The sequence below is a fragment of the Miscanthus floridulus genome, chromosome 10 (assembly GCF_019320115.1).
Source record: "Miscanthus floridulus cultivar M001 chromosome 10, ASM1932011v1, whole genome shotgun sequence".
NCBI lineage: Eukaryota > Viridiplantae > Streptophyta > Magnoliopsida > Poales > Poaceae > Miscanthus > Miscanthus floridulus.
This window is the reverse complement of record NC_089589.1, coordinates 142,889,594-142,915,076: the sequence shown is the minus strand read 5'-3', so window position 1 is coordinate 142,915,076 and position 25,483 is coordinate 142,889,594. Positions and strand designations below refer to the sequence as shown.

Below are 25,483 nucleotides of genomic sequence, written 5' to 3'. Positions count from 1 at the left end.
GCGTCGGGCACGCTACGACACTCGGCAAAGCCACTCTTTGCCGAGTGCAATTCTTTGCCGAGTGCAACACTCGGCAAAGAGTGGCTTTGCCGAGTGCCATATTTTCGGCACTCGGCAAAGCATTCGGCACTCGACAAATTTTGCTTCTCCCGTAGTGAATATCCTTCACTTTGCAAACGACTCAACTAAACAAAAAGGAAAAAAATAATAACAACATAAGCTATTTGCTTAAATAATGGTAGCGATAGTTAAATGCCTTGAACTTGGCATATTTCAATATAATGTTCAGGCCGGCAATCGCCTTCCGTAGTTCCTCTAAAAAATAGTGAAATGCCTCGATGTTTCAGCAAGATTTTTGTTTCCGCAGACTGATTCAAGTGTTTTGTCCTTGTATTTGGACTAGATGGTTCATTCCATTTGTATTGAAAACAGTTCAAGAAGAATTTGCCTTGCGCCGAAATTTTAAGAAAGACCCTATTTACTGTATTGTAAGCTCTGATTCTTTTCTTCTTTGGCATACAAGGTGTGGGTGTCCGGAATTCATAATTCATATAGAAAATTTGATATATCGGTGTGCAACTTGTTCCTTCTTGGCTCATATGGATTCCACATACTGAAAATGTGCACAAAAGTGAGATGCACAAAGACATTGTATGATTGGGTTTGCTCAAGAGAATTGATTCATTGCAATGATGCATGATGGTCATCAGTGGGAGGGAACAGAAGAACGTAGCATGTTTCAGGCAGGATGACATGGCCATCTTGTTTGATTTGGTGAAAAGAGGACTGAATAAGACAAGAGAAACATGAGAATATATTCGTTAATTATGTTTTCTGCAATGGAGTGGAATCGAATCAAATCAAAACAAATCCCACGGTGCAAGGGATTTATTAACTCCATCCGTTCGTTCAGTAATATAAAGTAATTCTGAAAGAAATGATTTTTATCTTATCTTAGAAAAAGAGAGGAAGGCTTATTCTCGAGTTAGTGCATTAGACGACTGGGGAGAACATGTAGCAGGAGCAGCTTGCGAATAAAAAGCACCGGCTCCTCTCCTTCCTTTGTTAATCGAGAGGAACTAAAGACAGACAGTTTACGTTCAAAAAAACTAAAGACAGACAGTAGCTGGGTTTCACCATCGGGATCGACCTAGCCTCGGAGGTAATGCAAACACTAAGCACTACCGCTGCGTTTTGTTACTACTATATACTCTTCTTGCTTCCTCAGTTATTATCTTGTTCTTTTCAATTTTATTTAAATAATACAAAGAAGCTGGGTGACCATATGCTCGGAGGTTTTTTCTTTTTTGAGAATCATATGCTCGGAGATTTAGCCAGCACTAATTTCTCAAATTTTCTTTTCTACTAGTTGGGCCAGTTGGTCGGCCCACGGTCTAAAAAATAGGCTTGGTTTCAACTCAGAATTTGATGACCGGTTAGGTCAGACTGGGTTTTCTTTCGTGAGTCGGATCGAGATCGGATGATCCATGATCAGTCAAATAGTATAGTATTGTCTAGATATTCAATGTCCTTAATTGTTCTCGAGTTGTTTTATTACTAGTATCTAATTATCTCTTGATCTAATATTTATACGTGGATGGGCTTCCTAACTTAACTTCTGCTTCGTCCTCCTGCACAGACTTACACGGATACTTATACAGCATCCAACATACTCTCACAAGATCCTTGTTCGATTATGAATCAGAGAAAAAGATTATCTATATTCATATTTGTATATATCTATTTATATTTGATCCATTTTCATCTCTATAGTTGCTTGGGTTTTGGACACCGTTCTGATTAAACGTCCATCGAAGCAGCACGTAAGCTAAAACTTACAAAATCACTAGAAATTTGTTTACGGCTTCACCAAAGTTCATATGTAGAATCTTCGAAAACATTTGAAGGCATTCTATGCTGCAGGTGAGAACATTATTAAAAAAACTTAAATAACACATTTAATCCTATTTTTTATGTGACAGGTGTATCTTTATTTCTTTGTGTTATCACATCGACAAATGTGAACACATTTAATCCTATTTTTAATGTGTAAGTATGTCTTTCTTTCTTTTACTTTACCACACCTATGTACACATCATCAGGTTTATTTTTAAGTTTTATATAGACCTGGACATAAGTCTCCTCCATAGTTTAAATTTTATTTTTTCAATCTTTTTTAACCTACAAATATGTTTTCCGTTGAATTTCCATTATTACCGGTAGTTAGGCCATTTGCAAATGTAAAGCACCCAACTTTGGGTGTTGTTTCTCCTATAGCACTTTGTATGCAAGCTTTCATTTTTTTTTCAATTTTCTCTTAACTTGACCTTCACTAAAAAATTGGTCAAACGATGGTAATGCGAAAAAATAAATAATATGTTTTACTTGTGTTTCAATACATCCTCTTATTTTAGTGAGGTATAGCAAACTGTGTGTACCTAGAATACCATGTTGTTCTATTGGTTTTGACAGTCATTTTAAATGTGAGAAATTGTGTTATATATTTATATTCTATTGCTGGTGGTATTGGATAACTAGTGTATCATACCTATTGAAAGTTTTACTTTCTCATGACATGCATGTCACTATTACCATGTCTCAAAATTTCAATTGGAAAACATGCGTTGAAATCTTGTGTGTTGTACATTGCCACATTGGTGCGTGTATGTTCTACTAACTCATGCTCCACCCAATCTCGACAGTGCACATACACTTTGTCACCATTTATTTTATATAGTTACATTAGTTAATATTGCCCCTTTATGGTAGTCAAACAGAATACTTTTCACATTATAATGTACTTTTGATTTTGAGAGAAACTTATAACGAACTATATTAGTGTAAACTTTATTGTAACATGAAAGATAATGGACAAAGAATTTAAAATTCCTATTTTATGTGTAAAAAGATCAACCTTGTAGAGCAAGTTTTCCCATTTTGTTTTCATTGTGTCATCATTGTCATTTTTAACCATGAGAATTTTTTATATTAATTATTACCTCATTATGGCCATGTTCGCTTGTCTTATAATCCGTACTTTTTAGCTTGTTTTTTAGCCGGAACAGTGTTTTTCTCTCACAACAAATCAGTCGGAATAGTGTTTCGGCTTGTTTTTTCAGTGAAGCGAACGGGGCCTATTTGTATCTGCATTTTATAGTTAGCAATATTCTTCATACAATAATCTCGGTGACAAAACATGGGAGGTGGAAAGGACCATCATCATGCTGACAAAGGATGCTATCCCCCTATTGGCTATCCTCCAGTACATTCAGCTGGATCATATGCATCTGCACCTCCAGTTGCATATGCATATCCATATGCACAACATGGATCTTTATGTCCACCACCATTAGGATCATATTCGTATCCTTCACCTATGTACTCTTCGCACAATGGTTACCCACCATCTGGATATCCATCATACAATCAAAGTGCTTACCCATCGATGGGTGGCTATCCTGGTGCTAGTTTATATGCTACTCAACATCATGGTACGTGTGCATTTTTCATTTTTTTTTCTTCATATGCACCTCATCATGAGAGTGAGATCAAATTAAGAAGGATAACTAATCACATGGCCAAGTGTGTCAATTCCTGTTTATTTGCATGGGTGTTTTACATATTAGCATTGTTAGATTAATGGTACTAAGTATTATACTATATAAGCCTAGTTCATGCATTCACTTTTGTTTAACTATAGTGTGACATATACATATATAACTTGATACCACAATGTTGCATGTTCTCAGGTCATGGATGCGACACTTATTGGCGGAGCGACAGCCGCCGCTGCCGCTGCCTATGGTGTACATCACTTAACCCATGGGCATCACCCTCATGGTCACCATTTAGGGCATTTTGGCAAGTTTAAGCATCATCATCATGGATACTATGGCAAGTTCAAGCATGGAAAATTTGGGAAGCACATTGGGCTTGGAGGAAAACATGGCCTTCTACGGTGGAAGCATCACCATCATGGGTTCTTTGGAGGAAAATACAAGAGGTGGAAGTAGTCAAATTACAGGCAAGAGTATGAAATTGGATCATGCAAGTACGATAACTAACATATGTAAAATAAAAATGAGTTGGTTCATATTAACGCACATGTAATGCTTTTATAAATTACTTGTTATATGTGTCATTATCAATCTACAATAAGAATACATACTTTATTGATGGCATATGCTGGGAAGAATTGCTACAATATCTATGAAGTGTTTAATGTTTAAACATGTGAGCAATGCCTTTTTTTTCTATGTCATTATTTGATAATATTTCCTCACATAAATACATTTTCAACAGATAAGTTGATACCTCCCTCCTATTTTTGTTCAAAATACATAAAGTAAATTTCAACACATAATTCAATACCACCCTCCTATATTTGTTCTAATATGTAGCACCCTTGCCTGTTAATAGCTTGCTAGTAGTGGTGTTATTGGCCTATGTGACCCAAGAACCACCTTAGAATCAAAATTTAGGAGGATGATGTCATCCTATAATCGTCATTGCACCAAAAAATAGAACCTCAGGGTTAACCCATTTACACAAAGAGGGGATGGAGGTTTAAGAGAGGTGTTATGCATATTGTAAGGTCGTGATGACCAACTAGAGGGGGGTGAATAGTCGTTTATAAATCTAATCATGTTGGCTAGTCGAAACAAATATAGAATTATACTAATCGTCTATAGCCACGACCACACCCAACTATCTATTTGATCAAGCACCTTATAAAAGATTCGACACAAGGAAAACTAAGGTGGCAAACTAGTGAGAGCTCACCTAATCAATTCTAGCGCAAGGTCACACAAACCTTGCAGCTATTCAAGCAAGCACAAGGGAGCTCCTACACATACTAGTGAGCAAGCAAGCACAAAACACAAGCTTGTTCTATCCAGCTTAGAGATCAAGTGAAGACTTGATAGATAATTAGTGAACAATGAACCCGCCTCAACATGGATCAACAATGATAAGTCATCGATACCATGGGAAAAAGTATTGTGTCTCCATTGTGGTGATCTCTTAATCTCAATTTTCATTCAGGCGTTACTTAGCGTTGTTACATTATTCTTAGACTTGATTTGTGGTTTGTCACCCTATGTTTCAAACCTTCACCTAGCATAGTGAAAGTAGTGTATTAGGTTCTTTTGTGTTACTAATTAGTTTTTCCTAGTGCTATGAATTTTTATTGGTCACCGTCTGTTCACCTCCCTATAGCCAGTTCCTTAGATCCTACACATGGCAGTGTTCCGGCATTGCAAGACCTCCAATGCCTACTACCATGCCCGGCGATAGTACCCTTTCGCATTACCGGAGTGTGTGCAGCCTGCGCGGGGTGCCTCCCAGGCCACATGTTCGGCCCCAATGCGATGAAGCAGCACCGGCGCCACCGAGGCAATGTGCCCACGGTGCCCAAGACAACGTCATATGATCACCAATCCTGGCCCACCTACCTAGTCATGAATGCTTGCTGATTCTAGGCTATGATTTCAATGCCAGGTGCTTTTTTGTGCGGATGGAGTGGAATGCACGGTTGAGGTATGGGGAACCAAGGGTATCTTTATCTTTCTACCATGGTCCTAAAGGTCATTTAATGGAAGAAGTAAAGAGAAGTGATGAAAGTGTCAAATAAGGAATGAAAGATAAGTCTAGTGTCAAATGAGAAAGAATGAAATTTCCAGGGCCAAAGAAAGACGAAGTAAGTCTCAAATGAGGAATTTTCTCAAATAGATGGGGATAGAGGCTAGGAAAACACAAACTATAATTGTTGTGACTACCTTTGTCAAAAGCACAACCTTCGCACCTGCTAACGTATTAGCCACTTTGTGAATGAAAAGAAGAACAACTTAAGCTTAGTAATTTCCTCACAGATAAAGGGTGCCCCCGAGTATATGCATGGAAACTTAGTTAGCATGTTAGAGAGGCATTGATGACTTCTTGGTCTCTAACCATTCTGAAATTTCTTAAAGATTTGATTCAGCTACAAAATGAAAAAGAATATTCTTGATGTAAACCATTAATCTCTTGTTTGGCAGAATAAACCATACTCTATCTATAAAGACAAAAAAAATGATTATCCGGTAATTTGAGCATGCTAATCCATAGCATAAAATTTCAAAATGAGCTTATGGAGAAGATAGTTTTTTTGGCTAAACTAAACTTAGACCTCATAAATGTAACTACGCCTCTACCACACAATTTGTGTTCCCATCCATGCATAAAAACACCACCACACAAAACTACTTACCTTCAAATTAAACTATCCACACAATGGGGTACCTATTTCTGTTTGACCATTCCTAAATATATAAGTTGCATGTGTACACATTGTTTTATGCCTTGGTGTTGTCGCTTCCATTTGAGAGCAAATGGATAACGGCGATATCAAGTATGATGAGGTCAATTTGTTTTGTTTATTCTTATAATTTATACTTTGATTTATGTAGATAGTTTTTTATACTTTTCAAGCCGATATGAAGAGTCAGCCATTCATTAAAGCTCATACCATGTTTCCTCTCAATATTATCCATTTGGATTTTTGTGTTCTAGGAATATGTATTGAATGCACGTGGAATTAATCTCTTCACATGCCAATGGAGACCTTTGAACTCTGAACCGAAAGCCCTGATCTTTCTATGCCATGGTAACTTGGTTACTATTGTGATGTTGTTTTTTAATTTTCCAATCCAAGTGAAGTTGCCTGTTACATATGTATTTTATTTTTTGCTACCTTTTTTAGGATATGCCATGGAATGCAGTATTTCAATGAGAGGTAAATATTATAATTTGGTGAATTCCATGGGCACTTTTACTTAAAATTATAACAATGTCATTGCATCTTGATTGCGAATGGATAGTGATGAGTTTAGACTAACTGTGGTAAAAATATGAATTGCATCTTGATCGTGAATGAATAGTGATGAGTTTAGTCGTACTAACTATGGTAGAAACATGAATGATAATTAGAAACCCCATAGACTTTCAAGGTCATACTAGGGTAATATAATTACATTATAGTTTAACATATGTAGCATAAATATTTTAAAAGTCTCATAATTAGCTTATACATATTGGGATTATTACTTTTAGGCACCGGTACAAGGTTGGCGCAGGCTGGATTCGTAGTGCATGGAATGGACTATGAAGGCCATGGAAAGTCTTCTGGACTTCAAGGATATATTAGTAGTTTTGATGACATTGTGGTTGATTGCTCTAAGTACTTTGCAAGTGTCTGTGGTATGTTTTACAAAATTAATACAAGTGTCCTGTTATGTTGCCCTTTTTTAACCACATTCATAAGAAGCCATTTATTTTCTCTTAAATGACCACATTCTTTAAGAAAAAAACTTAAAAAGAAATGTATATGAAATTCCTATCAATCTATTATTAGACTTGATGTAACATTTTACGAACTAATAGCCTGATTCCCCTTGTATAGAGAAAGAAGAGTATAAGAAACAAAAGAGATTCTTGCTTGGAGAATCCATGGGGGGAGCAATTGTGCTTATGCTTCACAGAAAGGAACCTACCTTTTGGGATGGGGCCATTTTGGTTGCTCCGATGTGCAAGGTTACTTTCCAACAATTTGTCTTTTTTCAAATTTCTTTAGGTTCATTGGCATCTTTGATATGTTGTCTATAGTTGTTCGTCATAGGACACTATAATGTATGTTAGGTTTGATCATGATATTGATTATTGATGTTAACATTCGTGTAGATAGTAGAAGATATGAAGCCTCACCCCATTGTGATTTCAATTTTAAGTAAGCTCAGCAATGTGATCCCTACATGGAGAATCATTCCTAATGAAGATATCATAGATAGGGCAATTAAAAGCGAGGAGTGGCGTGAAGAGGTATGGTAAAAGATAGGATGACCCAATCCTAAAAGCTAATATGTTTCTTGGAAAACATTTTTTGTGCTACTTGTTAATATCATTATTTATTATTAGGTAAGAAATAATCATTATTGCTACAAAGGAAAGCCTAGGCTAAAGACTGGTTATGAAATTTTCATGGCAAGCTTGGATATTGAAAGCAATCTTGATAAGGTATGAGGAAAGTTATCATTGTGTTCGTTCTTACAATACTCTTGTGATTCAAAAAAATGGCATTTGAGGTTTTGTGTGCATCCAACCTAACAAAATTTGAGCACTAGACATTTTGGATAAATGATTATTTTAACGCATAGTGTCCACTGATAAAAATACACGCTTTTCATAATAACATATACTGGGAAAATTCAAGGGTTGATGGCGTGTATCAACAAATACCATATAAGAATGGTGTCCTTGAGCAAAATTTGCCTTCTTCTGAAAATGTAGTTTCATAATCATAGAGATTAGTTTGTTCTTGATGATGTAAATGTGCAAAAAGAACAACACTTGCTTTCACAAACATTGTAAAGATTCATGTGGACTACACATGCACATATTTTATTTGTACATGGAAAACCATTGCAAAGTTATAAATGAATAAAAATATTCTAAATAGTTTGGAATAAATGTGAAAATTAAATCATGTGTGGCCACAACTGATTTTGCATCATTGTATAAGATATCATCCATCAGTTAATAAAACTAGATTTTGCATGGATGTTGTATGTTGCATTCTGTCATTGAAACAATAATGCATGTTTGTGTTTCTATGTTCTGTGTCTTCATTCCGAATAGGTTACTCTACCATTCATCATAGTCCATGGTGGTGATGATGCTGTAACTGACACCACAGTAAGTGAGGCTCTATATACATTAGCGGAAAGCAAGGACAAGACATTGAAGTTATACCCTGGGATGTGCCATGCTTTGACTTCAGGAGAACCCAAGGAGAACATTGATATTGTGTTTGCAGACATCATCAAATGGTTGAATGAGAGGGTACCATCAGTTTCCCAGCTTGGATCCAACAGTGGCATACAGTTACAAGAACAATGTTGTTAGCCAAAAAATAAACATTGAGTAGTTGATACTACACATTTAATTTTTTAGAGATAATTTGTAATATACCATCTTGTAAAGGTGGACCATAGTAAACCAGATGTAGTTACTAGATTTGATATTTAATTTGTTGATGTGAGGGCTGCTGACTTGTAGTTACTTAGTTGGGTGTAATAAGTGTATGAGAAGATGACATCCATCTGCGGACAGGTGGAACAGTCGATGGTGTTGACAAATGTGAGATTCTCGTAATGTCACAGGCCACCATCAAGGTCGTTAAATAAAATGCATCAGCAAGATGGATGGATATAGATGGAACTTTGTGTGTATTACGTGTTGGACCTAGTCTTTTTCTTGGCTTGGCTTTACGTTGGCTGAGAGGTCTCCTTCATCTGTTGGACTGCTGCTCTTGTTGAATTGAGATCGTCCATTCATTCATCATACACTCGCTAGGTGCTACATACATAAATAAAAATCTTGTGCGCGCATGCTGAGTTTGAACAATATAATCCTGCATATATCATAACTGTGTATATTTATTTATCCTGCAAGTAAGAGATGGCCCGGCACTCCCACCCACCGCGACCCTGGGCGCCCCCCCCCCCCCCCCCGCCGCGCCCGCTGCCATGTGCCAGTTCTCCCTGACTCCATCTCCCCCTATCTCGTTGCCTCTCTTATTACTGCCGCCGCCGCCCCTCCATCTCCCCCCTGCCGCGCGCCGCCCGTCCCCATTGTCGTTCTCCAGAAGGGGGGATTGCCGCCGCCCTCCAGAAGTAGGCCGCTGCCGGCCGGCCATTGCCGCCGACGGCCATCTCCTTTCCATTGGTGGATTGTGGTGACCCATAATCTTTGTCGAGGTAATGCTCTTCTGCATCTCTGTCAATTTTTTTGTTAGGGTTAGGATTCAAATTTAGTTTGACTGGATAGAGATTTATACAATTAGTTAGCAAAGATATTTAGTGAAGTTAGTAAATATAAGTTATGTATAGTTTTGTAGTTAGTTTTGCAGTTTGCTAGATATGTATAGTTAGTAAAGTTACTTAGTATAATAAGTATAGGTATTAATATTAGTGTGTTTAGCATAGTTAGTTAGTGTAGTTAGTTAGAATTGTTGGTATAGGTATTAATATTAGATTAGTTAGTATAGTTAGTTAGTATAGGTGTAGTCAGTTAGTTAGTACGCACGATGATTTCGATGACCTGATGAAGTTTCTGAAACGCTTTTGTAGATGGATTGTTGTGTTAGAGTTTTCTACGGAGGAAGTGTTAGGAGAGAAGATGGTATGTTTGAGGATATGGAAGAAGAATTGGAATGGTTTGATGAACCTCCTAGCTTCAACGACCTTTGTGTTCGTTTGAATGCAAAGTTTGGCGGTGATTTCACACTTAAGGGGAGGTTTGATAATGGGAAGACTAGGGCACACTATGTCCTGATGCCCTTGCGCGACCTTGCTCACTGGTCCCACTACAATAGGGTGCTCCAAGGATCCAATGTGCCCATGGCTGAGGTGGTGGTGGAGAATGGGTATAGGATGCAGGGTGTCCTGGACGGGCCGTCCATTGACGGTGTTGGAGGCAATGAGCAAGAATTGGGGGTGAAGGGGAAGCAACTTAGGGTAACATGGATTTGGATGGTCAGTTAACGCAGGAGCAGTTTCATTCAAGTCAAGTAGGCTGTATAAGCAATGACTTCGATGTGAACGAGTTCGAACCGGAAGAGGAGGAGCAGGAGGAGGAGGACAGGATAGGTGATGTAGTTAGTAGTGATCGAACGATTCAGATGATGACCAGGGAGGTAGACATGCTATGCCAGTACCTGTTCATGGTATGCCATTACCAGTACCAATTGAGGTTTTGCATGCTATCTAGGCTCAGGGTAGACTAGTCACAGATTTGCCAGCAGATGATACCCCCTATGATTCATGGGGCAGAATTAGCAAAGCGCAGCAGTATGTTCCACCACCACCTTACACAACGACTGAGCTTGAGCAACTAAGGTCGATGAACGTACCTTTCAGGGGCATTCCGAACTATAGGGATGTCAGCATGACGGATATGGCAATTTGTGACACCGGTCTCCAGATGTGTAGGAAATCATTATATGACCATGAGAAAGAAATTCTTAGTAAGGGGATGATATTCAATACAATGTCAGAGATGAAGCTCTTCCTTCAGGACTATGCTGTGTATCACCATAGGCCGTACAACGTCACTCATTTGGACCAGGAGTTGAGGTACCACGTGATATGCAAAAATGGTTGTATGTGGAGGTTAAATGCACGAAAGAGACAGAGTGATGGAAAGTGGAGGATAAGTAAAGTGGTCGAACCCCACACTTGCCTAACAAATAGGGGGAAGGAAAATCATCAACAGCTCACTGCATGTTACCTTGCCCGTCATATATTGGGGCTCATTGATGACAATAACGACATTTCGGTGTCTTCTTTACAATAGTCCATATCTAGATTCGTTAAGTATGATGTGAAGTATGGAAAAGCTTGGCGTGCTAAGCAAATTGCCCTGGCGATTCGTTGGGGTAGTTGGGAGGAAGCGTACAATAGGGTGCTCCGCATCTTATGTGCAATGCATTACTACAACACCGGCTTGAAATGGTTTGTGGACACGGAGGGATGTATTTTCGGGACCCGTTGAGGCATGTCGTCTATCGTGTGTTCTGGTAGTTCGTGCAAACGGAACATGCATTCCAGTTTTGTCGGCCAGTCGTACTTGTTGATGGCACTTTCCTAACAAGAAAGTATAGGGGCACCTTGATGATGGCTGCTGCTATTGATCCTGAGGACCAGATAGTACCCATGGCTTTTGCTTTGGTAGAGGGAGAGAACAATGAATCTTGGTCATGGTTCATGCGGCTTCTACGTGTACAAGTGCTTGGCCCATCTCGCACTATATGTTTGATCTCAGACCGTCACACGGGGCTTCTTAATGCTGCAGCTAAGCATATAGATGGGTTCCCGCCTCTAGTGCACAGATGGTGCATGAGACACTTTGCCGCTAATGTCTAGTGGCATCAAAGGAAGAAGGAGGTATGTGACAAGGTAAAAGCTCTATGTTGTGTATGTACAGAGCACCAGTTCAAGGAGACAAAGAGAGAACTAGATAAGATGCTAAATGAAGTGGGAAAGGCATGGTTAGAGGCGCAGATGGAACAGAAGGCTCAGTGGGCGTTAGCATATGATGAGGGGGGTTTCAGGTTTGGCATCATGACCACTAACTCCTCGGAGTCTTTCAACCGTGTATTCACTAGAGTTCAATCATTGCCTATGTCTGGAATTGTTGAGTTCTCCTTTCATAAGTGCAACGAATATTTTGTCAAGAGGTGGGAACTTGCGTAGAGGAATATAGCTGAGCAAGGGCGTTTTGGAAAGGCTGGAGAAGAACATTTGAAGGAGGTCGAGGAATTTGCCAAGCAGCACTCCGCCGAGCAGTATGGACCCTGCCGCCATATCTTTAGTGTATGGGGCAAGGGTGGCACAAGCTTGGGCGGTGAACATTATGGTGGACGAAACTACCGAGTTGATCTTGAAAAAGTAGAGTGTAGTTGCAACGTCCCTCAGATCATGCATGCCCCTTGCTCTTATATGATCACGTCCTGCAGGGTTCGTGGGTATAACTATGAGGATCTGCCATATATGTCACCCTTGTATCTCCGTTCGAACACTGTTAGTATTTGGGAGAGGAGCTTCGAGCCATACCTTGACCCGACACAGTGGCCACCTTATCATGGTTATGACTACGTGCCACATCTGGATCTAATGAAGGTAGGCAAGGGTAGGAGGAAGAAGAAGCGGCTCAAGGGGGACATGGATGCTATGAGAGGGTATGACGAAGACATGTACGGAGGGGGAGACTTCAACGAGACCCGTGGCAGGAATCTTTGCTCTGTTTACAAAGAACCTGGTCACAAGGCTAGCAGACATAGAAGACACGGGCAGCAGGTGCATATAGCATACATTTTATTATATTAATGTTAATTGTTTGCTATGCTATTTAAAACTACTATGTTAGTACATTGGAACCTTGGAGCTATGTTTATTATGATATATGTTTATTCTCTAATTTTGCATAATAGTTTATTCCTTTTACATTTACTTTGTTTTTATGCACTAATGTTCCATCATATTATAGTACTCTTGATGTTTGTTCTAACATATCCATTTGAAATTTGAATTAGGATGGGGGATCATCATCCGCAATACCCCATTCTTGAGGTGCACTACGACAAGGACAACCGAGCCAAGCGCTTGTCAGAGCTTCAGGAGGACTTGGTACCTCTTAGACTATGCACGCACCAACCGCACCGCTGGGACGAGCGATACCAGCCGTACATATAGTGTGCTGGCTTCCTTGAGATCGTCCGGGTCTTCAACACTGGGTTACCGATCCTCGACCCTGCACTTCTCACTACTCCTGTCGATAGGTATGATTTGATACACGTTTGCGACAGTTCAAAGCATTGATTTGTCTCATTGTTTGAATTAAAAAACTTCTTGTATGGAATTAAAAACCAACAGGTGGAGGCCAGAGACCCACACCTTCCACCTTTTGTGCGGCGAGATGACTATCATGATGCAGGATGTGAAGATGATTCTATGTCTGCGGTTGGGGGGGTCTTCTAGTGACTGGGATCCTTGATAACGATCACAGGATGGACTTGGTGGAGCAGTTCTATGGTAGAAGACCACCCGAGGACGAGGATGCTAAGAGAGCTAAGAGAACAAATACATGCAAATTACAGCATTGTAATACCATTTTTTGTGGCGAAAGTTTTATGAGATAACACAATGTCCATTACAAAAATTAAACAGTGTTTGTTACATGGGTACAATGCATAAATAGTTCAAATGAAACACAATGCAGCACCAAGAAAGTTCTACTACAATACAAATACCAAATCTAAAACATTGAACTAGCACACCTGTACCAATCCTCAGTATGAAACATACTGAGTAAGCAACTTTGTGTTTGTTCAGACACACAAACTCCAACGTATTCTCAGGGTTTATCACAGCTCAATCTCCGCATTCGCACAGAGGAGGTTCCTCGAGTCGTCTAACTACGGCTAGGTGCTTCTCCTTAGCCGTCATTGGCAGGGGGTTCGGGGGTGGAACCCACCGCTAGAAGTGCTCACGTGGATGTCTCCCTCTACACCAATCGTCGAAAAGGAGGTACCTAGGGTCAAACTTGTCTACACCATCGATCCACTAAAAGAAAAAGCACCTCTCATGGGCCTACACAATAAGATTCCAACAAAATATTAATAGCCTACTTACACAAATGAAGAAAAAAAGATAGTGAAAACAATTACTTACATAAAAACGATTGCATGTGTAGAAGCAACGCGCCGCTGTGTCTGGATGTCTCGATTGAAACACGTCGGCCGGGAAACCATAGTCACAGTTAGGGACAGGGAGGTTAGGAGGGACGGGGGCATCTTTGCTAGACGCGTCGAGGTATAATTCTCGAGGACGACCCCGTTTTCGCCAAAACTCCTCTCGATACATTTCTTACATCTAACAAAACGGTTGTAATTTAACAAACAAAAATCAAAACATCACAAATTAATGTCAATGAGAACCATTTGCATTACAACAAATAAAATATAACCTACACTTTGGTGCAAACATGAAAACTATATAAAAACTATACTTTGGTTAGTAAAAAATAAAATTTGGTACATCAACCGTGTGTCCATATATTTATTCACATATAAAAGTTGAGATGCAAACTCCAACAAGCAAAATTCATATAAAATTGACCTTAGAATACATGGTAATCATAATTCTAACTAACCAATTAACCTTAACATTGGCAATCCTAATCCTAATCCTCCAATCCAACGTTCTAACGAACTCATATTTTCCTCCATACCCTAACTACTCATTCAAATCCTTCAATCCACCGTGGAGGCCGAGGAGGAGCCTCATTACCTTGACAAGGCTGAGTAGGAGCTTCGGGAAAGGTAGGGAGGGGGCCGGCAAGGGAGGGAAATTCAGTGGCCGGCCGTGGGGGAGCCGGGAGGCAATGGCACGACGGTGCGGGCTAGGAGGCGTGGCAGCGAGGGCTAGGCGACACGGAGGCGGCTGCTGTGCGACGTGGAGTGAAGCAGAGAGGGAGGAATGGGACTGGGCCGCGGGCCTCTATTTGGCTCTGCCGCGCCCTGAAGGGTGGCGCATCACAGCCACACCCTGATCGGTGGCGCAGCAAGGCCTACCACGTCAGCGACCAGCGGGGCGGAATGTTGCCACGTACGCACCCTTGTCGCGCCGCCATGCATGGTGCGACAGAGTTGTTTCGCCACACCGTGCAAACAGGCGCGTCCAAAAGTGTTAGTTTTCAAAAAAAATTAAACAGTGTCAGTTTGAGAAATAGTTTAAAAAATGTGTTAAAAATAAAAAAAATTCTCCCCGTACATGCTCCAGCGAGAGATGGGGCACAGAAAGTAGCAGGCCCAGTTGCCTGCCCAGCGCCCTCTTCTTTGCTGGATCCATGGTCAGGGGTAACGCCGCCCGGCGTCCTTGAAGCCATAGGCCATCGCCTCGGAACTTCGTTGCTCCACTGCAAAACGCTTGAGGCTCATCTCCTCCACCGCAAGCGCCACGGTGCCGCCGCCATTCCTGCAACGATGACCTGCCGCTCCATCACGCATCATGCCAAGCTTCCGCATCGCCGACTACACGGTGTAGATGCCGATGGGCAGCCAGCTCAAGGACATCATCAGGGTGCTTGTCGCCGCTATCAGGAAGCACAACATGAGGATGGAAAGGGACGACGGCGTGGTGGTGCTGCTCAAGGAAGACGATGCCAACAACGATGGCGAGCAGTAGCTACTGTCATGCACCAAGGGTCTACGGTGCCTTGACAAGGCTGTCGCGATCGTCGTCATGGATGGAGACAAGGAGTAGGAGGGCAAATGGTCTCTGTGCACTATGAGCGAGGTGGAGGGCATGAAGATCCTAGTGCGGATGCTGCCTATCTGGGTGACGTGCATGCTATGCGCGGCGCTCGCTGGGGCAGATGACCACCACCTTCGTCCAGCCGGGGATGGACATGGACACACGGTTGGGCGAGCAGTTCAAGGTGCCTGTGGCTTCGCTGGTGTCTGTCGAGGTGGTGTTCATGCTCCTATGGGTGTTGTTGCATGACGCCGCCATCATCCTAGAGGCACGGTGGCTTACGGGGTGCCCCGGTGGGCTAATGCAGCTATAGCGCATCAGCGTGGGGCGGTTCCTGGTGGTGCTAGCCCTAGGATGGCCGCGCTCATCAAGAGGCGCCGGCTCCGCGCCATCCATGGAGGGAGCGGGCCGATGACCATCACGTGGTAGGTGCCGCAGTTCGTGCTAGTGGTGGTTGATAGGATCATAGTACCTCTAAAACATAGATCAGGGGATAATCTAGACTTGGATGGGAGACGTGTTTCTATACCTCGCCCTAGCACAGTTAGGTCCATAGCACCGCAGCAACGTGGAAGTCGGTGTCGTTGCAGCGTAGGCGCGGTGGTGGCGATGCGGAGGCGACGGTGGAGTCGGTGGTGGCTTCCTGTCGCTGGCAGCACGTGCTCTTTATATCGGATTAGGATTTCTCTATAGGTGGGTCATGGCGGCTCAGGTCAACCTCGTAGATAGAGCCCTGGCCCCCACCTCCTTTTATGGTGCTGTGCGATAGGGGCCCACCAACCATGGAGCGGTTGGGTGCCCTCGATCAGGGTGCTGATCCAAGAGCCCAATTGGCCATTGGGCCAATTGGTGGAGATCAAACTAACATTCTCCCCCTTGATCTCACCTTATTCCTTAAACTTAACTTACATACTTTATCTTGTTCCCATTCCATCATAGATCAGTGCATAGAGCGTGCCTCATCGTTACGGTCTGTTGCCATTAGATTAAATAGCTACAACGCACCTCTCTGTTTTGAAATAGATACTCAACTAGGCGCTTAGTATCCAGAAATCATTGGCTTTCCCATAAACCCATGTCGACTGTGTGTTCTCTGAACGCACTGGGTGGTTAGCCTTTGGTAAGCGGATCCGCAAGTACTCACTCGGTACTTATCTGCTCAATGCTTTCAACATGATTCTGGATTTTCTCCTTTACAACATATACCTTAGTGTCAATGTGTTTGGCAGCACACTTGACTTGTCTTAGGAGTTAACTTACTTTAAATGGTTATTACTGTTGTCTACCATTATTAAATCTAGGTACAAATTCCCTTAACCTCCTTTTGCCTGTTCCTTAAGCCTCATGTCAAGCTATTCTATGGTATGTATCACTGATGACACCACAACTGTTTCTTTGGAGCTTTTCCACAATAATATTCCAACTGCGAGTGTTAGCAACTATTGTGGATTTCACTACACATCTCGCCAAGACTTAACTTTTGTACCCTCAACTATTTGAGAGTTCTTATTCTTTCTTACTCAGCATGAGGCCTATAATACTTTGCAAAAATACAAGACATTCTCAACTCAATTCTAGTGATCTATATCTGAACTGGACTTCTGCCAAAATATCTCGGATACATAAACTACGTCTGTTTACACAAAAATTTGGAAGAAGGGTCACAGGGACTTGAAAGCACCCAAGATCATGTCATCAAGGAATCAATTGCAAGCAGATCGGAACCAGCTGATTCGAACACAAAACTAGAATCGGCTTTCTTCAGATAGCGCCAGTGGATAATGACAAAGGTTATGATCGGCGCCGGGATGAGACATGCTGGACTCTACAAAAAGGGAAAGATTGGAGTCCAAGTTATCTTAAATTAGGAATGTTTTCTCTAGGGTCAAAAATTGTAATGAGTCATGCTTAGATAGGAGTCATGCGCAGGTCCCGGGTATAAATATCAAAGCCTGGCTATTGTAAAAAGAATAATCAATCCAATACACAAGTTATTTACTTTTTCGGCTCTGGCCACCCTTAGGAGTAGGAGTAGAGTAGATCTCGGCGAGTTCTTCAGCAAGTACGGCTACATCGATCTGGTTGACCTCCACTGCTTGTTGTAAGTACCGTCATGGCTTATACCTCTGTTCGTATGGCTGCATCGATCCGGTCGACCTCCACTGCGACTCTGGTATAAGTTAGTTATCGATTCTTGACTAGTTTAAGTATGGCTGCATCGATCCGGTCGACCCCCACTGCATGAACTAGATCAAGGTCAAGTTATCGGCTCTACCTTAGAATGGCAGTCTTTGGTAGATTCATTAAGTTACCGATATTGCTTATTGCTTTCATTATTTATTTAATTACAGCAATATCACTCTGCCCAATTGGGATTGATCTAGATCGGCCTCATATCTTTTTTAGCCCATCGTTTGTTAATCTAAAACTGGTCTAATCTATACATTAAACGATGAGTTACGTTTTATCGGCTGTTTTACATCAATCTTGATCGTGCATAGCGTGCGGTTAAAGCATGTTGCATCTTGAGTAGATTTATTGGCTAGCGAGAACCGTTCCATGGCCCGTTATCACAGCCTATGTGATTTTACCTCACACCCCACTATTAACACCATGGAGAGGGGATCGTTATTTGATAGATCTATTCCTAATAAGGCATGACTTTAACTGTGCGCTATGCCTGAATCGGCTGTTTAGCCGATATCGAGTGCTTTCACGAACAGTTCGCATCACGAGACCATTGAAGTAAAGATAGGTTGAAAGATATGTTAGCCCCATGATCTTATTATTGTATTACAGCTTGCATGATTCTGCCTCATGCCCCACTGATATTAGTAATGAGTTAGGGTCATCGAGTCTATTGTTATTTCTACGGCCTACATGATTCTGCCTCATGCCCACTGGTTATTGCGATAGATAAGATCTAACATGTTCATTAGATTTACCTTTATTAAACGGTTAAGTGGTGTTGATTTGTTTCTTTATATAAAAAGAGGTTTGGTTACTTGTAATCATTGTCTTGGCATAAACCAATCATTGTTGATATCTTATTGCCATTGATTAATATTTGTTCAAATAACTACATTTATCCTAAATGATAACCGATTCTTCTTATACAACCCAATGAGCTTTAATCAATTTATTCTCATGAATATGCTGGAATCGACTGTTTAGTCGATCTCCTTTCATATCGGCTTTCAGAGCCGCACATTCAGGACTGTCTAGCAACACCGGCAAGTTCCACCCTTAATTACTGATGAACTTTCTCTCCTTGTCAATTATAGGGTCAAATTGACTGGCACGTCTCAGGAGGAGTGCGCAGGATCGACCACCCCTGCGCTGAAGCTAGGCGGATCTATAGCTCCATCGAGTAGACCCTTCCGGCTTGCTACGTGTGTCCTCGGCTCGGGACGAAAATTCTATGTCGACGCATGTTTCTGGCACGCCTAGTGGGACCCCACAATCGTCATGGCGGTTCACAACAACAACAACATCCTTATGCTGCATTATGAAGATCTACCTGATGGGGATAAGGATATCATCAGGAAAGCTACAGAAGAGTTTTAGAACAAATGTTTGTTGTCCTACACCAAAACACGTGACAACACAATTGTTTAAAAATTTCCACTACCAAGAGTTCTGTTACACGGGCAGATAGACACAACTGAAGCTAAAGACATGCGTTTCTTTAAGGAAGTTGTAGACAAATCTATTCGTGATGTCATATCAAGCCATAAAGAAGCTTTTATGGACGTATTCCACAACGCCATGAGAGAGGCGATTCATGGGTTTCCAGTTGGTCAAGGTGGGCTAGCTTATTATAACATTCTAGATCCATTGACCCAAGGGACCAATCAAGTCGGTACCAGCCATCAAGAAGCAGCACCAGCTGGTAGTGGTGATGTCCAGACAGTTTAGGGTTCATCTGAACAGGCTCAAGGAACTACTGCAAATCAAACACAGTATAATCCTAGACCGTCAGTACAGCATGTGCAACAGCCAATGGGGCAAAGTCAGAACCAGGTGATCAATTTTGGCACATCAGGCCACATACCATCGTCGGCTCAAAAAATAGCACCATCAATTCAAAGGATCTTTAGAGATATAGATCATTATGTCTATAATCAGAGACTTCAACAGCAAGCCAGCAAAGGACCCAGCAGATTGAGATTCCACAAGGGTATCACTATGGCACGGATTATAACACCCTTCACATAATGCCAAATCTAGGATATCAAGGCACACGAGATTTCAATCCACAGATGGGTCAACAGGTACAGAGAATTCCAAATCCGTAAGCTGATGAATTGTTGCTGAGGGTGACCGAGATGATAAAAAATCAGTTCGGTCTGAAGCCAAAAGGACTGACCTTTTCATACAAACGTCCATATCCAGAATGGTATGATTTGGTTGCTCTTCCCACAAATTACAGGCTCCCAAAATTCGCTAAATTCACTGGCCAAGACAGTACAAGCACGATAGAACATATTAGTTGGTATCTTACACAATTGGGCGAAGCGTTAGTTGAGGATGCCCATTGAGTTTGTTTCTTCTCTCTGTCCTTATCAGGGCTAGCCTTCACTTGGTTTTCATCATTGCCAGTCAATTCTATTGCCAATTGGGCTGACCTGGAGAAGAAGTTTCATACATATTTTTACACTGGGACTAGAGAAAAGAAGATTACCGATCTAACAACTATAAGATAGAAGACTAATGAATCGGGCACTGAATTTCTTCAGAGGTTCCGAGAAACCAAGAACTTGTGCTTCTCCTTAAACTTGGCCGATGATCAACTAGCTGCTTTAGCTGTTCAAGGAATGCTGCCGATGTGGAAAGAAAAGCTGCTGGGACAAGAATTTGACAACTTGGGACAATTGGTTCAACGAGTAGCAGCGCTCAATAGCCAATTCTAGAGTATGCACAGAGATATCCGGTTCCAGAAGAGTACCACAGTAGCCAAAGCTTATGATCCATACTCAGTCGATGACGACTATGAAGATGAAGAAGAAGAGGTTGCTGCGGCTGAATGGAATTGGGGCAAGAAGACAGTGATGGTGCCAAATCCATGGGGAAGAGGAGTTGAGGAGAGCTATGACTTCGATGTCACCAATTCAGATGAGCTCTTTGATTTCTTACTCAAGAAAGGGCAGAATAAGTTGCCCGATGGTCATGTCATGTTGCCCCCTGATTAGTTGAAGAATAAGAAGTTCTGCAAGTTCCATAATGCTACTTCTCATTCCACTAATGAATGTAGAATCTTCAGACAACATATACAGAGAGCTATTCAGCAGGGGAGGCTCAAATTTGATATGCCTCGGAAAATGAAAGTTGATGACAATCCTTTCCTAGGAGATCAAAACATGGTTGATGCTGGGCTATTCAAAGGAAAAACTAAGGTCCTAACATCAACCAAATCAAAAGAAGCTAGAACAGTCGATCTGAAGATGCATATATTGGCTGACGAGTACAAAGAGATTAGAAGATGTCGTGCCAAGCAAAAGAGCCGATACGAGCAAGGGAAGACGTCAAAAGCAGAGATGATAATGCCGCGGGTCACATCTCAGATTCTGTTGAATAAATGGCAGTGGCAGAAGGAAAAGGATTATCAGCGTTGGTTAAAAGATCAAGCGTACCAGCATCAACTAAAACAAGAGAGGTATGAAAGGGAACAAGCCAAATTACATTGGAATTGTCCTTTCTTTAGGCATTGCTAGAATAAAGGTTTGAAGTTGCCTACCAGACATGACTATCCAGAATGCAACAATCAATATTGGGAGTATAGGCAGTCTCAAACCAACCGCTGATCTATCCATGCTCAAGATGCATATCATCATAATAACATGGATCGGTGCTTAAAAAATAAAAGTGTTCATGATCGGCTTGGAAAAAGAGTCGTTGATCTGGACTGGGCTGATCATGAAGAGGAAAGCACTGAAAGAAGATATGTGTGGCAGGAAGGCCAGTGGTGCCTAGGAGGTTTGACAAGAAGCCAGAAGAAAAGGGTGCAACACCTAAGGAATAAAGAGATGGAACATGCTTAGGCATCCAGTAAGACTCAAGTGTGGCATACCAAGCAAATAGCCGATAGAAAGCAACCATCGACTAATATCCAAATGGCTTTACTGTTGGCATCAGAATTCAAAATCAATGGTGAAAGCCAACAGCCGATCCAAGCAGTCGGCTTTGAAAATTTGTATTAATGGATAATCCAATAGATGGTATAGATGGCAAACTAGGACATGGCTTCACGTCGACCGATGAACTAGAAGTAGATATTGGTCCTAGGGATAGACCTAGGCCGACGTACGTAAGTGCTAAGTTAGATCCGGAGTATAAGCGGGAATTAATTGATTTATTAAAGGAATTTAAAGACTGCTTTGCTTGGGAATACTATGAGATGCCTAGTTTAGACCGGTCAATTGTTGAACATCGGTTGCCAATCAAACCTGGATATCGGCCGTTTAAACAAGCTCTAAGGAGATTCAACCCGAACGTGCTTGATGATATAAAAAAGGAGATTGAAAGGTTACTGGAAGCAAAATTTATCTGATCATGCTGATATGCAGAGTGGATATCGAATGTTGTCCCTGTATATAAGAAGAATGGAAAATTGAGAGTTTGCATTGATTTTAGGGATCTGAACAAAGCCACACATATGGACTATTATCCGATGCCGATAGCTAATATGTTAGTAGATGCAGCAGCCGGGCACAAGGTTATTAGCTTCATGGATGGTAATACAGGATACAACCAAATTTTTATGGCTGAAGAAGACATAGCAAAGACCGCTTTCAGGTGCCCTGGCGCAATCGGTCTATTCGAGTGGGTTGTGATGACCTTTGGTCTGAAGAATGCCGGTGCGACTTATCAAAGGGCGATGAATTACATTTTCCATAAGTTGATCGGCAGGATTGTTGAGATCTACATCGATGATGTGATGATAAAATCCAAAGGGTACAAAGAACACCTGACTGACTTGCATGAGACTTTGGAATGCATGAGGAAGCATGGTTTGAAGATGAATCCTAATAAATGTGCTTTTGGAGTATCAGCCGGAAAATTTTTAGGATTCATGGTTCACGAGAGAGGAATCGAAGTTGGTCAAAAAAGCGTGAAAGCAATTGATGAAGCAGTTCCCCCGACTACCAAAATAGAGTGTGAAATCTCTACTTGGTAAGATTAATTTCATCAGAAGATTCATTTTGAATTTGTCGAAAAGGATCCTGCCATTTTCTCCCTTGTTGAAGTTGAAAAATGATCAAGAATTCAAGTGGGGTGATATACAACATAGGGCGTTTGAAGAGCTAAAAGAATATATGAAGTGTCCACCTGTGCTGGTCCCTCCTCAGCAAGGTAAGCCATTTAAGTTGTACATATCGGCTGATGACAAGACAATTGGATCGGCCCTGATGCAAGAATTTGAAGGAAAAGAGAGAGTTGTTTTCTATCTGAGTAGAAGACTACTGGATCTAGAAACGAGATATTCTCCCACCGAAAAATTATGCTTGTGTTTATATTTCTCTTGCACTAAATTGGGACACTATTTATTATCGGTCGAGTGTATAGTTGTTTCCAAGGCTGATGTGGTTAAGCACATGTTATCAATGCCAATACTAAATGGAAGAGTGGGAAAGTGGATTCTTGCGTTATCGGAATTCAATTTGAAGTATGAATCGGCTAAAGCAGTCAAAGGACAAGTAATGGCGCCGATTTTATCACCCAGCATCACAAGCCAACCATTAGTTATGTAGAGCCAATGCCTTGGACGCTGTTCTTTGATGGGTCATCATGCAAGCAGGTTGGTGGCATCGGTATTGTTATTATTTTGCCTCGGGGGGCAAGTTTTGAGTTTGCTCTTCCAACTGAGCCAATGGTTACTAACAATCAAGCAGAATACAAAGCTATTCTTAAGGGACTTCAACTTCTTGATGAAGTAAAGGCTGAAGCAATTGAAGTATTTGGAGATTCACAGTTAATTATTAATCAATTGATTGGCCTATATGAGTGCAAGGAAGAGACTTTGAAAGGATACTATGATGAGTGCCAAAAGTTACTCAAGGGATTTCTTCATATCTCTTTCTAACATATTCCGAGAGCACAAAACCAAGAAGCTAACCGTCTAGCTCAAAGTGCATCAGGATATCGAGTGTTTCAAGAAGTCTTGAGTAGTGAAACCTCAAGTGATGATTGGAGAGTCGAAATAGCCGACTACCTTAGAGATCTGTCTCAGAAAGTTACCAGAAATCTAAGGTATAAATTGACTAAATATGTTTTGTTATATGACCAGTTATATTATAAAACAGTCGATGGGGTGTTGCTCAAATGCTTAAGCCGAGAAGAAGCTAATGTGTTGATGGGTGAAGTGCATGAAGGGATATGTGGAGCTCATCAATCGGCTTATAAGATGAAATGGATTATCCGCAGAGCCGGATATTTTTGGCCAACGGTGTTGGAAGACTATTTTGAATATTACAAGGGGTGCCAGGACTATCAACATTTTGGTAATATCTAGAGATCGCCTGCATCGGCCATGAATCCAATAATCAAGCCATGGCCGTTTTGAGGTTGGGGAATTGATTTAATCGGCCAGATTTTTCCGCCTTCAAGCAAAGGACATAAGTTCATATTGGTAGCAACAGATTACTTCACTAAATGGGTTGAGGCAATTCCTTTGAAGATGGTAACCTCAAAGAACATGATTGATTTTGTCAGGGAACACATTGTGTATCATTTTGGGATTCCTCATACCATAACTACAGATCAAGGAACAATGTTCACATCAGAAGAGTTTGGGGATTTTGCTACCAGTATGGGAATCAAGCTACTAAATTCCTCTCCTTACTATGCTCAGGCTAATGGCCAGGCAGAGGCGTCCAACTAGATTATGCTTAAGTTAATCAAGAAAAAGATTGAGGAATAGCAAAGGAAGTGGCATTCGACGCTAAATGAGGCGCTATGGGCATATAGGATGGCCTACCATGGATCAATTAAAACGTCGCCCTACGAACTTGTATATGGCCATAATACAGTTCTTCCCTGGGAAGTTTGGACTGGATCGAGGTGTGTCACACTGTAGAATGATTTGTCAGCCGAAGTCTACAAGAATCTTATGATAGACAATTTGGAGGACTTGAGTTGCCTTTGGCTGCGTGCTCTTGAAAGTATCGAAGCAAATAAACTGAGGGTTGCAAAATATTACAATAAAAAGGTCAAGTTAAGCAATTCTCTGAAGGAGACTTGGTCTGGAAAGTGAAATTGCCGATTGGGTCAAAGGACAGTAAATTCAGTAAATGGTCACCTAACTGGGAAGGACCTTATTAGATCAAACGTTGTGCGCCTGGTAATGCTTGTATCTTGGAAACACTAAAAGGAGAGGAAGAATTTGGCCGAGCAATCAACGGGAAATATTTAATGAAATATTATCCTAGCATTTGGATCAATACTTAATAAACGATCTATTCGATCGATAGCTTTAATAGCCAATATTGGAAAGATATCGTCTCCAGTGCAAAAAAATGAACCCAAAGGAGTAAAAGTCGATACGATGTGTATCGCCTATAGAAGCAAAGCAAACACGAATGAAATGATGGGTATGAAGCACGAAACAAAGGGAAATCACTCAAGGCAAGGGAGTT

General features: G+C 41.3%; 2 protein-coding genes across 4 annotated transcripts; both read left to right on the top strand.

The window, feature by feature from the left end:
* Positions 1-2,056: 2,056 nt before the first annotated feature.
* Positions 2,057-4,181, top strand: LOC136485940 (glycine-rich protein A3-like). Its single transcript, XM_066482734.1, has 2 exons — positions 2,057-3,499; positions 3,750-4,181. The coding sequence occupies exons 1-2, from the start codon at positions 3,197-3,199 to the stop codon at positions 4,011-4,013; spliced, it is 567 nt and encodes a 188-aa protein (XP_066338831.1). The 5' UTR covers positions 2,057-3,196; the 3' UTR covers positions 4,014-4,181.
* On the top strand, positions 3,997-9,214 carry LOC136485939 (caffeoylshikimate esterase-like). 3 transcript variants are annotated; one of them, XM_066482733.1, is made up of 8 exons: positions 3,997-4,024; positions 6,550-6,643; positions 6,740-6,772; positions 7,090-7,236; positions 7,439-7,569; positions 7,717-7,854; positions 7,951-8,049; positions 8,671-9,214. In XM_066482733.1, exons 3-8 carry the CDS (start codon positions 6,748-6,750, stop codon positions 8,935-8,937), a joined length of 807 nt encoding a protein of 268 aa, XP_066338830.1. In that variant the 5' UTR covers positions 3,997-4,024; positions 6,550-6,643; positions 6,740-6,747; the 3' UTR covers positions 8,938-9,214. The 3 variants fall into 3 exon arrangements, with proteins under 3 accessions (XP_066338830.1, XP_066338828.1, XP_066338829.1); XM_066482731.1 differs by lacking the exon at positions 3,997-4,024 and adding an exon at positions 6,270-6,398; XM_066482732.1 differs by lacking the exon at positions 3,997-4,024 and adding an exon at positions 6,288-6,388.
* The last annotated feature ends 16,269 nt before the right edge of the window (positions 9,215-25,483 follow it).